The sequence below is a fragment of the Peromyscus californicus genome, unplaced genomic scaffold, assembly GCF_007827085.1.
Source record: "Peromyscus californicus insignis strain IS unplaced genomic scaffold, ASM782708v3 Scaffold_5__1_contigs__length_169319896, whole genome shotgun sequence".
NCBI lineage: Eukaryota > Metazoa > Chordata > Mammalia > Rodentia > Cricetidae > Peromyscus > Peromyscus californicus.
This window is the reverse complement of record NW_026294573.1, coordinates 52,831,575-52,845,371: the sequence shown is the minus strand read 5'-3', so window position 1 is coordinate 52,845,371 and position 13,797 is coordinate 52,831,575. Positions and strand designations below refer to the sequence as shown.

General features: G+C 40.1%; 1 protein-coding gene across 10 annotated transcripts in view; it reads right to left on the bottom strand.

The window, feature by feature from the left end:
- Dock7 (dedicator of cytokinesis 7) overlaps positions 1-13,797 on the bottom strand; it is a 201,313-nt gene that overhangs the window by 20,316 nt on the left and 167,200 nt on the right. For 5 of the 10 annotated variants that reach the window (XM_052716301.1, XM_052716303.1, XM_052716306.1 and 2 more), the window contains 6 exons: positions 11,266-11,424; positions 10,111-10,211; positions 7,262-7,454; positions 5,990-6,133; positions 4,435-4,566; positions 2,853-2,867 (listed from right to left, as the gene is read on the bottom strand). In XM_052716301.1, coding sequence (XP_052572261.1) covers positions 2,853-2,867; positions 4,435-4,566; positions 5,990-6,133; positions 7,262-7,454; positions 10,111-10,211; positions 11,266-11,424 — 744 coding nt within the window. Of the gene's footprint in view, positions 1-825; positions 954-2,852; positions 2,868-4,434; positions 4,567-5,989; positions 6,134-7,261; positions 7,455-10,110; positions 10,212-11,265; positions 11,425-13,797 lie in introns of all 10 variants that reach the window. The other 5 variants (XM_052716302.1, XM_052716304.1, XM_052716309.1 and 2 more) reach the window with 3 other exon arrangements.

Sequence of the window (13,797 nt, the reverse complement as noted above, 5' to 3'; positions counted from 1 at the left end):
TGTTCATTCTTCCCTCATTTTAATCAGTTATTCTAGTTCTGCATTCATCTTATTTACTTAGACGAATTACAATATTTAACTCAACATTAGTGTAGGAGCCAAAAGCGTAGCCAGTGTTTCTGAGCACACAACAACCAAAGTATAAATACATTTATGTTCACCTAACTCAGTAATAAGTTCAGGCAATCATTTTAGATGCTTCTATGTCAAAGACTAGTGGATCTCTCTCTCTTTGGTAATCCATCAGGGATTATCTTTATAAAGCTATCTTGATTTTCTCTAGCAGGAGGATTCTACAAGCTACATGGAGTAAGGTATGGTAATGTCTTTTAAAGGAATAGGTTGTAATATATATATATATTTTAATAGAGAAAATGTCATGTAACTATGTTATCAATATTTGAAGAGTTGTTTTTGGAAAATGTCAGCTTCCGGTGGCGAATTTCTTCATACAGATTGATAACTATTTGGCAAATGAACAAATGCATCTTTTGAAAAAAAAATGGATGCACACAAAATGTGAAATGGCCATTCCTATTATTTCAAGAAGAACAAATGGACTTTGGGAAAAATTAAAATAAAAGCAAACAGCAGACAGATAATGAGGAGCAAAATGTGGCAGAGCAGTCAACAGTGGCAGAATTTCACAACAGATCACTGACATGTAAATACTTTAGTAAACTGCTAAATATCATAGTGGAGGGCTTTCTCTCCTCTCCAGAACGCTTTGCCAAGTCAAATAATTTCTACCGAATCAAGAATAAAATGTAAATTGAGGAATACTGCAGAGTCAAGAAACCTTCTACAAATAAAAATTGTCCTTACTAGGTATTAATCCAATGAGAGTTCTATGAGAACACTAAGAAATTAGCTAAGAAACAGTTTGAGGAAAAAAAAAAATGAAATCATTGAAGCTGTCAGAGTCAAACAGGAAAATATTCACAAGATAGGAACTTACCACAATAGACAATAGTAAAAGTAGGGAGTAGGTCAGCAACCAGGGGCAAGAGAGAGAAAACAGAAAGCATTTTAATTAGGGGAACTTCAAAACATTTAAGCAGCATATGGCAGCAAACACATTTTTAAAACGCAAGCATCCACTTAAGTTTAACAAGGGATAGCAAAAAAATAAAATAAAATAAAAAAATAAAAACACGTGCAACAAATTCAGATGCTGAAGCTGAGGGTCCAAGTAGAGGCGGTGACAAGAATGCAAACGAGGGACAGGTCTGTGCAACTTTTACCATGCAGTGACATGATGGGAGAATGGGAGTAAGTCACAACCGCAGAAAGCATATCGTCCAGGGGTCGATTTAGCATCAAGCAGACTTGTAAAAAACTGCTCAGAGGTTTTAACATATTCTTAATTTTATGACTAGTTTTCAGCTAATTCTATTTCATGATAGAATATCCATGAGGAACTTTATCCCTCGAAAATAGCTGTGGCAAGACTCTGCATATGTCTAGATGAAGCCACAGGAACAAGAGATCATATTTAAGCATAAATAAGGCATGCACATTTCATCTGGAGAATGAAGGCAGATGTATAAGTGCTGGCTCATATAAAGATAAGCAGAGGATAGGTGCTTTTTCAGAAATGGAATGACATCCAGTAGTAACATCTGCCTCTACAGTTTTCTATTGGGTCCCCAAACAAGGAACCAAAGAGAGAAGCCTAGCCTATTCAGCCAATGTAAGTCTAATGACACGGTGAAGGCAAAGCCAAAAATCTTAACAACACACATAGCCCCAAAAGACTTTCTTCACTATTAGGGCATAATTTATAGAAATCTCTTCTTTACAGATGGAAAATTATTATAATCAATTCCTCATGGCAATTTCATATTTAACTTTTAAGATTTTAATTTATATTTAAGATTTAATTTATATTTAACTTTTCCAAATTTAACTACTACATAAAAGCAAGCACATGTAGTCTTCATTATACAGTAATAAACACTATCAGAATGAGGTCAAATTAAATGTTAAGTTTTCTTCATTTCTTTATCTTGCTCCCCCAACTAAATTTAAGTGACCAAAATGAATTTTCTTCCTTCCTTCCTTCCTTCCTTCCTTCCTTTCCTTCCCTTCTTTCTTTCTTTCTTTCTTTCTTTCTTTCTTTCTTTCTTTCTTTCTTTCTTTCTTTCTTTCTTTCTTTCTTTCTCCTTCCTTCCTTCCTTTCTTTCCCCCTCCCTCCCCTGTCTGTCTCTGTCTCTCTGTCTCTCTGTCTCTCTCTCTCTGTGCATGTGTGCTATATACAGGGCAAAGTGACTCATGATCAAATTAAACACCGTTTCTTCAATTCTAACATGCCTATTTTCTGCCCACATTTTAGTTATCACGAGAGCTGGCCTCCATCCTTACTGACAAGATGCCCAGTTCAACACACAAATGACTGTTCTCTGCTACAAAGACACAGAGAATAGTATGTCCCCTAACTGATGGCATCAAACAAAATACAATGTTTTCTATTTATACCTCTGAGCAATAACATATAAATCGACCTCTGTAAATGAGAGAAACAATATGGTTAAGAAAGAAGTCTGTGTGTAAGTGTTGATGAGAGAAATGCATCAAAGGATAAAAACAAACTAAAGTGATCACACAGTGGCTCATTTACCAAAGAATCTCATTAGTGTAACGGGTTTCCATGCACTGCCTAGAACCTCTAAATCAAAAAGTTCTTAAAATAACTTACAGTAGTTTAACAAAATTTCTTTGGTTAATGAATTCAGTTGATAAGCAGACAGCAACAGAATGCCCACAGCTAGCACATGTGGGCAAAGCATGGGCATAAGAAATCTGGTCCAATCCATCTATTAGTGTCTTTAACTAACTAAAACATTACCTACCTCCCAGCCAGTACTCTGTGTAATAAAAAGTAAAAATAGGGCAAGTCATAAAAATACTGTTCAAAAGAACAATAAGGTCAAAGGAAGTTCAGTTATATGGTACCATACCACAGAGGATAACAAATAGTTTACACAGCACATATTCTTTCATTTAGGACTGACAGAAATTTTATAACACTTGTTCAAAACTCAGTATCTAAATTTTTTTTTTTTGGTTTTTCGAGACAGGGTTTCTCTGTGTAACTTTGCGCCTTTCCTGGGACTCACTTGGTAGCCCAGGCTGGCCTCGAACTCACAGAGATCCGCCTGGCTCTGCCTCCCGAGTGCTGGGATTAAAGGCGTGCGCCACCACCGCCCGGCTAAAATTTCACCTTTAAAAAGCTAAGTTTTCAAAGGGAAAGGAAAGTGGAAGGACACTCATTGCGGGGAAAGAGCTCCTAATCTACTGCCTCTTCTGTCTCTGCATCTAACTCAGATCTCTAACTCCCCTGAGCTTCATTCCACTGAAATGTCCAGGTTAAACAGGACATACATTGCAATTTGGCCAAATACCAGGAACTCAATCAAATGGATGGGACCTTCTAGAAAACCACTAATAGCTCTACATGTTCCAGACTGGACACATATAATTTACATCATAGAGCTCTCAAGGCAGATGAACTTCCTCACAGCATGTGCATAATTGATTATTTAAAAATACCTGTTACCACTATGAGACCTAACTAATCTTCTTTTGCAACTTTAATACTTTCGAAGACTACAATAAAGTATGGCCTAGCAGGAGCAGTCTAGTTTATTTTCAGAGTCTGTCAATTCATCTGTAACAGGTTGGCCGTTGTGGTCAAGTTGGTACTGTATCAGCTGGAGTGGGTAGTCACTTCTCCAGCACCCTGTAGAGGGCGTGAGTGGGAAGGGACCAGAACACTGCACGAGGAGGAGGAGGAGGCCCAACAGAAGATTTCAGTGGAGCCAAGGACTCAGTCAGAAGGTACCTACCACTGAAGTCTGTTTCACTTTCTAAGGACGTTCAATTTGATTTTAATTTTGGTGCTAATGTGGCCTACACAGTGAATTAAAGTACTGAAATCACTCTATAAATTACACAAGAACTTTTTTCTATCACTATTTTCATGTTAGAAATACACTGTGGGTAACAGTGCAAATGTAGGAGAAACAAACACAGACACAGCAGTAAAAAATACCAGGATTCATTAATAGTTCACACCACTCCACAAAAGTTAATTTATATATAAAAACTGCTTGGCAACAAAAGAACACATATTAATTTAAATATCAGATCCATAATTATAATCTACAATGTAATACAGAAAATAAAATAAGATCCCGAAACATTGCTAAATAGTAATAATTCAAAAGTTTAGGAAAAAGTCTTTTGGGAAGTACTTTAGGTAAATTCACTCATTTTTTTTGTTAATGAGTCTGGGTTTAGCTATGAGCCTTCTTTTAGCCCAAGTAGAATGGTCATTTCATGGGATCCCATTAGACACGAGCACAAGGCAATGTTAAGGTTTCTAAACCCCCCCACACACACACTAATAAAGCTAGAAGTGGGGACTGTTACCTGATGAACGATTTTGCTGAACGCTTCTTGAAGTTTACCATGGATTGTGGAGAGCTTCTTTGCATCTCGATTAGCTTCATGAATAGGAATGAGTACTTTGTAAACCTCATTAACTGCTTCATACATGCCAGCCTACAGAAATAATATCTGTGAGATTTCGCTTTCTTTTAGATCAATGAAAAGTAAGACCATTACAATTTGTAGATTTACTGTATTTTCATTAAGGTAACACCACTGAACCTTTTTCAACAGGTCTAACTTTTAATCGTATTAAAGCTTAAAAACCAATTTAATCTAATGTATCACTTCCTCTAGAAGGAATCAAGAGGGTATGTGTTTATACTCTATACAAATGAATATTTATGTTGATGTACAATTTGAACTGGGCATCCTGGTCCTGTTTAGCTTATAATGACTCCACTAAGGCAAACGTGTATATGTGCATATAAACTCCTGAGAACTGCAAGAAATTCAATTATTATACGGGTCACAGATCCCCAATTCTCTTACAATGAGATAATCTGCGGCCTCTGGGAAAACCTGAATCATTTGCTTTTCTGAAATTGTAACTTGGCACGGGAAGCTGCATTCTAGCAATTCATGGACAAGTCTTTAACTCTCTCAAGGCAGCATGAGGCTCTGGGCACTCACACTGCTGCTGCACTCTTTCTCACAGCAGAGGACCACTTAACAGAGGAGTGAGCAGCTTCCTCAGGGCTCCACAGATCAGCAAGTAGGCTTTCTGTACGAATGTGAGTCTTAACAAGCTTACAGGACAGCTCATAGGAGGATCATGAAGCAACAACGTAGCTTCAATAGGAAAATAAATTTAGCCTAAGTAAAATACTCTGGGAATTATTTTAATTAAGTTAAAAATCTAAATTCAATTAAAGGAAATTCATATATGATTTGGTGCTGGGACACTGAACACTAAGCAGTCAAATCAAAGGAAGCAGGGACTTGATCAAAGGAGCCCAAGGAGGTTAGGCTATGTTCCTTCCATAACCATCCTGCTGAGCTCCCCTTGACTGCTTCAATGCTTCACATACAGATGGGAGGGAACAAAGACTGGTGTTCTACAAGCAGAGAAGGCAGGCAAGGGATGCAGGATGCTCTGATAGGCAAGAGCCAGTCCTCCAAAACCTACCCAGGAAGGACCACTCCACAAGCACAGCTCAACATATGGGGGAAAATCTCCAATCATCTGGAAAAACGCTGTAAAGTCATGTTACTCTATCAGAACTTAAAAAGCTCAGAGAAGTTTTATTTTCTTCTTTTTTTTTAATTTAAAGGTTTCAGAAAATACTTTGTAAACAAAGAAAATAACTGCTGCAGATTGACCCAGATTAACCTGGTTCATAAACAAGCAAATGGAAACACTGGGACAAGCCACAGATCACTAGGATACAAGGAGCCGCAGTGACAGATCTGGAAGGACCGTTCCTAAGGGCAACTGGGGCAAATGCTCTCAAAGGAAAGGCCAGGTCGCAAGGCAGAGAACACCGACATCCATATCATCAGGAAACTGCGGGGACAGGACAAACAAGTTGCCTACCATAGAGAAGGAAGCAGCTGCTTGTTCCAGTAACCCCACGAGCCCTGACTCCGTAAAGTACTTTCCAGAGCAAATGCCTTCTTCATCTGGAGATACCACATCATCTGAGACAGCAGACTCTTCTAACACGTTAGATGAAATATTCTAGGGGAAAAAATATGGAAAAGCTTTTGGCAATGAACTGCTTTCCTAGCATGAAAAATGTACATGAGGAAGTAACTGACAGCTAGATTTAACTATTAACTAAGGTTAAAGAACAGAAGCTGGGTAGGGCTTAAGTAGCAGAGCCCATGCTCAGCCCCTGTGCACACCTCCACCATGGGAAAGAGAAGTCTCTACAACCATACTCTGTATTAAGATAACAATCAAATTACAACTGCTGCTAGGTAACTTCCCAATAACAATGTGGGAAAAGTTGTCTTCTGATCTCCACAGGTGTGTCATAGCACATCAAGAGTCAACATGTGCGCGCGCACACACCCACACACACACACACACACACACACACACACACACACACACACACACACACACACCTTTTTTTTTTTTTAATTTGTGGGAAAGAAAATTAAGATGGCTCAGTAGTTAAGAGCACTGGCTGTTTTTCTAGAGGACCCAGGATTGAAGCCCTCATTCCAACAATTAAAAACCAAGACCTCGGGGCCAGAGGGATGGCTCAGTGATTAAGAGCACTGACTTGTCTTCCAGAGGACCTGGGTTTAATTCCCAGCACCCACATGGCAGCTCACACTGTCTGTAACTCCAGTTCCAGGGTCATTCAACACCCTTACACAGACACATATACAGTTAAACACCAATGCAAATACATAAATCAAAAAACAAAACAAAACAACAACAACAAAAACCAATCCATGGGCAGGGGTGCATGCCTTTAATCCCAGCACTCAGGAGGCAGAGGCAGGTGGATCTCTGAGTTCGAGGCCAGCCTGGGATACCAAGTGAGTTCCAGGACAGTCAGGGCTACATAGAGAAACTCTTTCTGGAAAAAATAAATAAATAAAAACCAAGTCCTCTTTGATAGGCTGGAGATGCAGCCCAGGGTGGAGTACATGCCTGGTACTGTGAGACTCTGATTAAATTCTCAGAACAGACTCGGAACAAAGGAACAACACAATGCACTTTTCATTTACCTTGTCAGGCACTGGCCTTACTTTCTGCTTTCCCTACAAACTGAAGGACTTCAAATAACCAGGTTCAAGTTAAAAATCAAAGGACATAACTTGACCTCACATACACACAGCAGATTCCTACCTGGAATGTTACACATCCAACAGGAAGATACTTCCGGTCCTCCAGCATGCTCAGATATTCAGCGACAAGTGCTGCTGAGTGGACCAGGCACTGAGCAGCTTCGGCATGATTGCTTCGCTCAGAGTGTTTGCCAGCCATGTTCTGCAACCAGGTCAGTCGCAGGTCTGGAGAGGTCTGGTAGCCCTTGGCAATTCTAATCAGAACAGAAATGCTTCTCAGTCACCACCAGCTTCCCAGACTAGGCAGGAGTTCAGAAAGCTGCTCAGAGTTTACCAGACAAGTTCCTGCTATTGCATCAGCCTGTTACAACAAGCATTTAAGTGGCTGGCAAAGGTCAGGGTGTGTGGATAAAGAAATCACTGTGGTATCATTTTGGGTTGAGGTAAAGAGACACGCCACATTAAAACTTGGCTGCTCAGAAAACTATCAAATTTAAATTAGACACTATAAAATAAGATTCATATTTTATATAATATATAAGGAAAATTAGAAAATATATAAGGTAGTTTCATCACATCATCTTTATTTGAAAAGAATTTTGTGTGTGTGTGTGTGTCTTATGACGGGCAAAACTGTGAAAAAGAGGGCCACATTGAAAGGAAAATCCCAGTTTTGCTGCTATGTTTATCAAGATACAATGGGAATAACACGTTTCTCAAAATCTGGACCTAGAAACACTACGTTTAACTATAACCAAAATTTGAAATTATGACAATTCATATTATGTTAAAAATTCACATATTGTTTTCTGAAAAGATTGTTTTTTCACACTCAAAATGTGAGTTTGGGGATTTTCTAAGAAGTTCAAGATCTAGGATGCCAAATTTATTTAAGAAAAATTCTTTCTTTTTTTGATAAGCACTCTGTATTTCTGAGGCTCTACCTTTAATCCTTTGCACTACAAAGAACAAACATATAAGCAAACTGAAGTTAGCTTTTGTCACCAGCTGCTGTGGACCACAAAGCAGATACAGCAGCTAGCAATTGACAATTGAGATGTCAACCCACCAGATGAATAATTCTCTGATCGATGAGAACCCTGTTCAAGCAAGGCTTATGGGACCACCAACTCTGCAAACTGCTGTTCTTGTCTGTAATTTCACAAGTGCAGAAACAGCTGCGGTATCTCCCCAATAACTACACTGTAATGTGTAATCTTATGTGATATGTATTGTAATCTCATGAATACATCTCAATCTTATGGGCACATATATCTGTGGATGGTCAAGAAGATGACTTCTCAGTAAACTGTATAATTTTGATATATAGAATATATACTAGGATATGCTTCATAACTAGATCTATTATTACACGAAGACTGTAAGATACTTAGGCCCTGTTTTTTATCATTGGTTCAGACTGGTGTAAAAAAGGCAGCAGTTTCTTCTCAGTTCTAAGATAGCCACATGCTGTTGGCTGATTTTGGACCTCAGAACAAATTCAAACTAGACTGAATGTCTCTGTAAATGGATCATGGGTTAAAACTTTACAGATATGTACAAGGACAGAAATGCAAATGTCTAACCAAGGTTATTAAGCACAAAGCAACCTAAAATACTATGCTAGTTTCTCTAGCCAGGCCTGGCTGATAATGGAAACCAATGGCCACCTCCCAACTAAATTCCTTAGCAATTAACATTCTGCACAAAGCTCTAACCTAAGTTTATGGTATAAAACTCAAGGCTCAGCTAACTATTTATGTTTAAATCCTAAAATTTATATGAAGGACAAGAATAACAATCAAGTCCAGAGAGAAATAGCTTTATGTCCAGCTAAACAAAGGGTTACAAGTTCCCTTCCTTGTGATCTGGGGTTACAAGCAGGATAAGAGAATATATTTTTAGGTTTGGGACGCTTTCAATGCCAAGGCCTGGGAAAATGCTGAGCACCATGTCCCCGCCCATGTGCTGCCATGGTAAATGGCTCTGCCCCTTATCGTTTACTCAAGGAATGTGCTATGACCTTCAGATGTAGTGCTTGTAACTCTTCCTTTTATTGCCAGAAGCCTCTTGTTAAATATGTATATAGCTGTGTAGAATGAAGGAGAACTAGAGAGAAATAGAACTTAGGAAGAATTAGAGCTACAGCAGAGGAAAAAAGAGAACTGGAACGAAAAGATTTAGAACTGGAGAATTAGAGACAATTAGAACTGGAGATTTAAAGAGAGAATAAGAGAAGAAAAATAAAGAGCATGACCCTTAGATCATGAGTGAGGTCCCCCCCCCTCCCCGAGATAGAAACTTATTCCTAAAGACCCTCAGATAAAAACGTTTCCTAAAGCCCCACTGCTGTGAAGGCATTCTTTTCTGCAACCCTGGGCGTAACCTTGAGAACTGATCTTGCAGACTACATTAAGTTTTTAACTTTTACTTTATGCATATGGGTGTTTTGTCTTCATGTATGTCTATACACTGCACACAATGTACCTGACAGAGACCAGAGAGTGAAGGAGCCTTTGGGACTGCAGCTGTAGATGGTTCTGACCTGCCACCTGAGTGCTGGACACTGAAGCTGTGTCCTCTGGAAGGGTAATAAGTGCTCTCAACTGTTGAACCATCTCTCCAGTCCAAACAAAACAGTTAGAAAGCAGTGACAGAAAATTGGAAAAAGTAGCCTCAAAAAAGAACAGTCTCTGGCCTCTGCAGACACCAGGCATACACGTGGTGCACAGACATACATGTAGGCAAAATATTCATACACATAAATGAAAAGTAAAATTGTATTTTTACCTTTTAATTTATATTGGAAAGTCACTTCAATAATTTTTGCATATTTCTTCTCTCTGAATGCTACCCAGGTGACTTACCAATCCCATAAGGCAAAGAGTGAGTGAATGATATGAAGGCTACCTGTACATGAGATCAATCAGCATTTCAGGATCTTCCTGGTGTTCCTTCATTTTAACAGTGTCCGAAAGGATCATATGGAGGTTGAAAACCAGATCTTGGACCTGTAGTAGAGAATTACATGAAAATTTTCTTTGTCATGCATTCCTGCTAATTCAATGAGTTTGCAAGCTATTTCAGAGCTTCTAGACCTTTGAAAACAAGTTACAGCAAGTATATGGGTGTGGAAGGGCATGAACTCCCTGGACTCCTCCGTAGACTACACTTTCCCACTGCACGTGGTGCTGTTCGCAGGGGTCAGGCGCAGCACAATGAGGACTGCAAGAGCACAAGGAAAACCATCTCTCACCGCGTCACCAGGCAGCTTGACAACTCGTTTATTAAAGGCAGATTACTATTTGACTAGTAGGCAGGAACACTCCATCACAAAGCACTGTCTGCTCCCCTAAGCCTGCTGTTCTGTTACAAATGGACAGAACTAAACAGCAATCATAGCAACTGTTTTAAAAATAAAGGGCTGTGGAGATGGTTCAGTTGGAACAGCACTCTCCATACAAGCATGAGGACTTAAGTTTGTCCTCAGAACCCACAAGCCAGATGTGATGACTGGCATTTGCATATAATTCCAGCCCACAGGGAGGCATAGACAGGAGGATCCTTGTGCCTCACTGGTCAGCCATCCCAGCCAAACTAGCAAGCTCCAGGTTCAGTGAGCTAAGGTGGGGAACGGCCCAAGGAACAACATCTGATCCTGACCTCTAGGCCTTCACACACACACACACACACACACACACACACACACACACACACACACACACACACACGACAGCTTTATGAAACAGTCTTCTCTGGGCTACACGTGGAAAGAAATCTGTCCAATCTGTCCAATCCTTTAGTTAAAAACCACTATTTAGGCAGGCAGTGGTGGCACACACCTTTAATCCCAGCACTCGGCAGGCAGAGGCAGGCGGATCTCTGTGAGTTCGAGGCCAGCCTGGTTTACAGATCGAGATCCAGGACAGGCACCGAAACTACACAGAGAAACCCTGTCTTGAAAAACAACAACAACAACAACAAACCCACTATTTAACAATCTGGAGAGTTCCTATTTGGTAACTTTATTGCAATTAAAATAATTAAGATAGTAGCATTTCTCACCTGATCAGGAAATGTTGTGTCCCTCAATTCTAGATCTTCTTCAGCATATGTCAAAATAGTTTTTAGAGAGCGTCTTAAGAATTCTTCATTAAAATTCTGAGATGTACCCACCAAAGAGGACAGTGACATTGTTACTTGCATTTTTACTCTGGCAAAGTTCTGTGAAAGGGAAATTGTCAATATATTATATATTTGGTGAACCAAAAAAAAAAAATTCTGAGGGAAAGATATTTTAAAGTAATGAAATATATGCATTCAAACCTGATTTTAAAAAGGACATAACAGACTCCCAGGTAACTACGCAGGTTTTCTCCTACAGCCTTCCTTCCTCACCCTATTCCTTTGCCTCACCCAGCTATCACCCAGAGATGGTCTCTCTTGGGAACCTTCTGGCCATGCTGGCCCAGGACTCAGGTAAGTGATTTCACTCTCCTTTCCACCCTCCAATTTGTAGCAGACCACCTGCTGTGGCCTTTCCTTCCTGTCTGCCTCACTTCCAGGGACCCAAGCAGACTGTCTCCTACAGCCTTCCTTCTCACCCCATCCCTTTGTCTCAGCCACCAGCACTAGAGACACTCTTCCCAGAAACCCACTGGTGGCCAGGAAACCAGCTCCTCTAGAGAATCAAATCGCTGCGGCAGACCTGCTTTCTTCCCTCCTGTGGACTTTCTCAGTGCCCCTACCACTCTAGTCCACCCCCATTCCTGTGTGTCAGCTCACAACACCTAGAAACAAGTTCTACTTGGGAACCCCAGTGGTCACACATGAGGTACTTGGAAGCACCCTCTACCAGGCAACCCACAGGCATCACTTGCTCCTTACATCTAGAAACCAAGAACAGAAAATTCACCCAACAAAGGAAAGACCAGATATCAACACCTAGAATTATAGTAATCCCACACCCATATGTCTAGATGCCAGTGTAAAAACACAATTGATAACAGCCAGGACAACATGACTCTACTTAGAGCCCAGAAACCCTACCACAGCAGGCCCCGGGTATTCCAACACAGCTGAAGCACAGGACAGAGACTTCAAAATAGCTATTATGAATATAATCAAGGACTTTAAAGAGGCTATGAATCCACTAATGAAATCTATGAAAATACAAACAGTGGAGTAAAAGGAAGAAAACAGTTCAAGACATGAAAGTAGAAATGGAATCCTTAAAAAAAACTAAATTGAGGTAAAATTAGATATGAAAAATTTAGGAACTAAAACAGGAAATCCGGAGGCAAGCCTCATCAACAGAATACAAGTATATGCTCTAACACTAATTCATGTTCTGACTACCATATCCACAGTCATAGTGGGACATGAGGTATTTACCTCTATGTTACTGCACTAGGCCCACGCTACAATGAAAGCATAGTCAGTGAACTGCAGACGCTTTCACAGTGATATTTTTAAGAGTTTATATTTCTTCCTCAGGACAATGAGGTTCCTCCTTGGATTCCTGAGTTCTGTGTGCGCCCTGTGGCTGCTGCTGATGACCAACATGGCAGAGACCTATTGGGCCTTTGTGAAAAACTCCCCCCTTCTGATGCCAATGGGGATTGAGAATCCAATATGGCCAGCCTTGGCAAGCATTAATGTAAGCCTAGGAACTGTAGCCATGCGGTTGGATTCTACAGAAGGTAATGTATGGTAACTGCTTTTTCAAGTATGTTTGAGAAGGTGTCACCCAGACACCTTAGAGAATAAGGATAACCCTGAAGGTCACTGACCTCCATTTATTAACAGTAGCATACCAGCTAAGCCTTTTCATTTTCACAATCCTCTTCAAGCTGGTGTAGTACCTACTTTTCAGGAGTGGCTCTGTACAACATTTATTGGCCTCCTGAAATTCATTTAGCCCCCTTTGAAGATACCTTAAAATTTATGAGCCTGAATGTAGCCATTATAAGACCATTAGTTATGCTTCTTATGAGCTGCCTGTTTTTTTTTTTATGGTTCTTAGTTGTTCTTTTGCAGAGCTACCAGCTTAAGTCGTGCTGGGATCAAGAAAAATGGGCCTTGGCGGTTCATGTTCCTGGAGTTGTATCCATGCCAGTGGATGCCCACATGCTCCAGAAGAGAATCTGACATCGCTGCTGCCATTGTTGCTGTTATAGCAGTGGCGGCCACTGCTGCTACTGTTTCTGGGATTACCATTTCATAATTGCTTACTACAGCTAGCACAGTGGAGACCCTGGCAGCAAAAGTAGCTACCACAGTTAGTTAATTTTTCATCCTATTGGGCATGATAAATTTAATTCAATAGTTATATACAGTTAGATTGGCTTTGAAAATTATAAATTTATAAACTCAAGATCCATTCGCTTTTGGGATACCATCTTACAAGGACTCCAATTTGCAATAAGGCTCGTTAAGGAAGGGAATGGCTCAGTTGCCTTTAGCCTACTGGCTATGGGTGGGTTAGGACTTCTGTTGGTCTTTTCCATATCAAACACACAGATTGCAAGCCCAGCGCCACTTTGAGATCTTTGGCAGCAGTTAACTCTGCAGCTCACACACGATTGAGCCTGTATG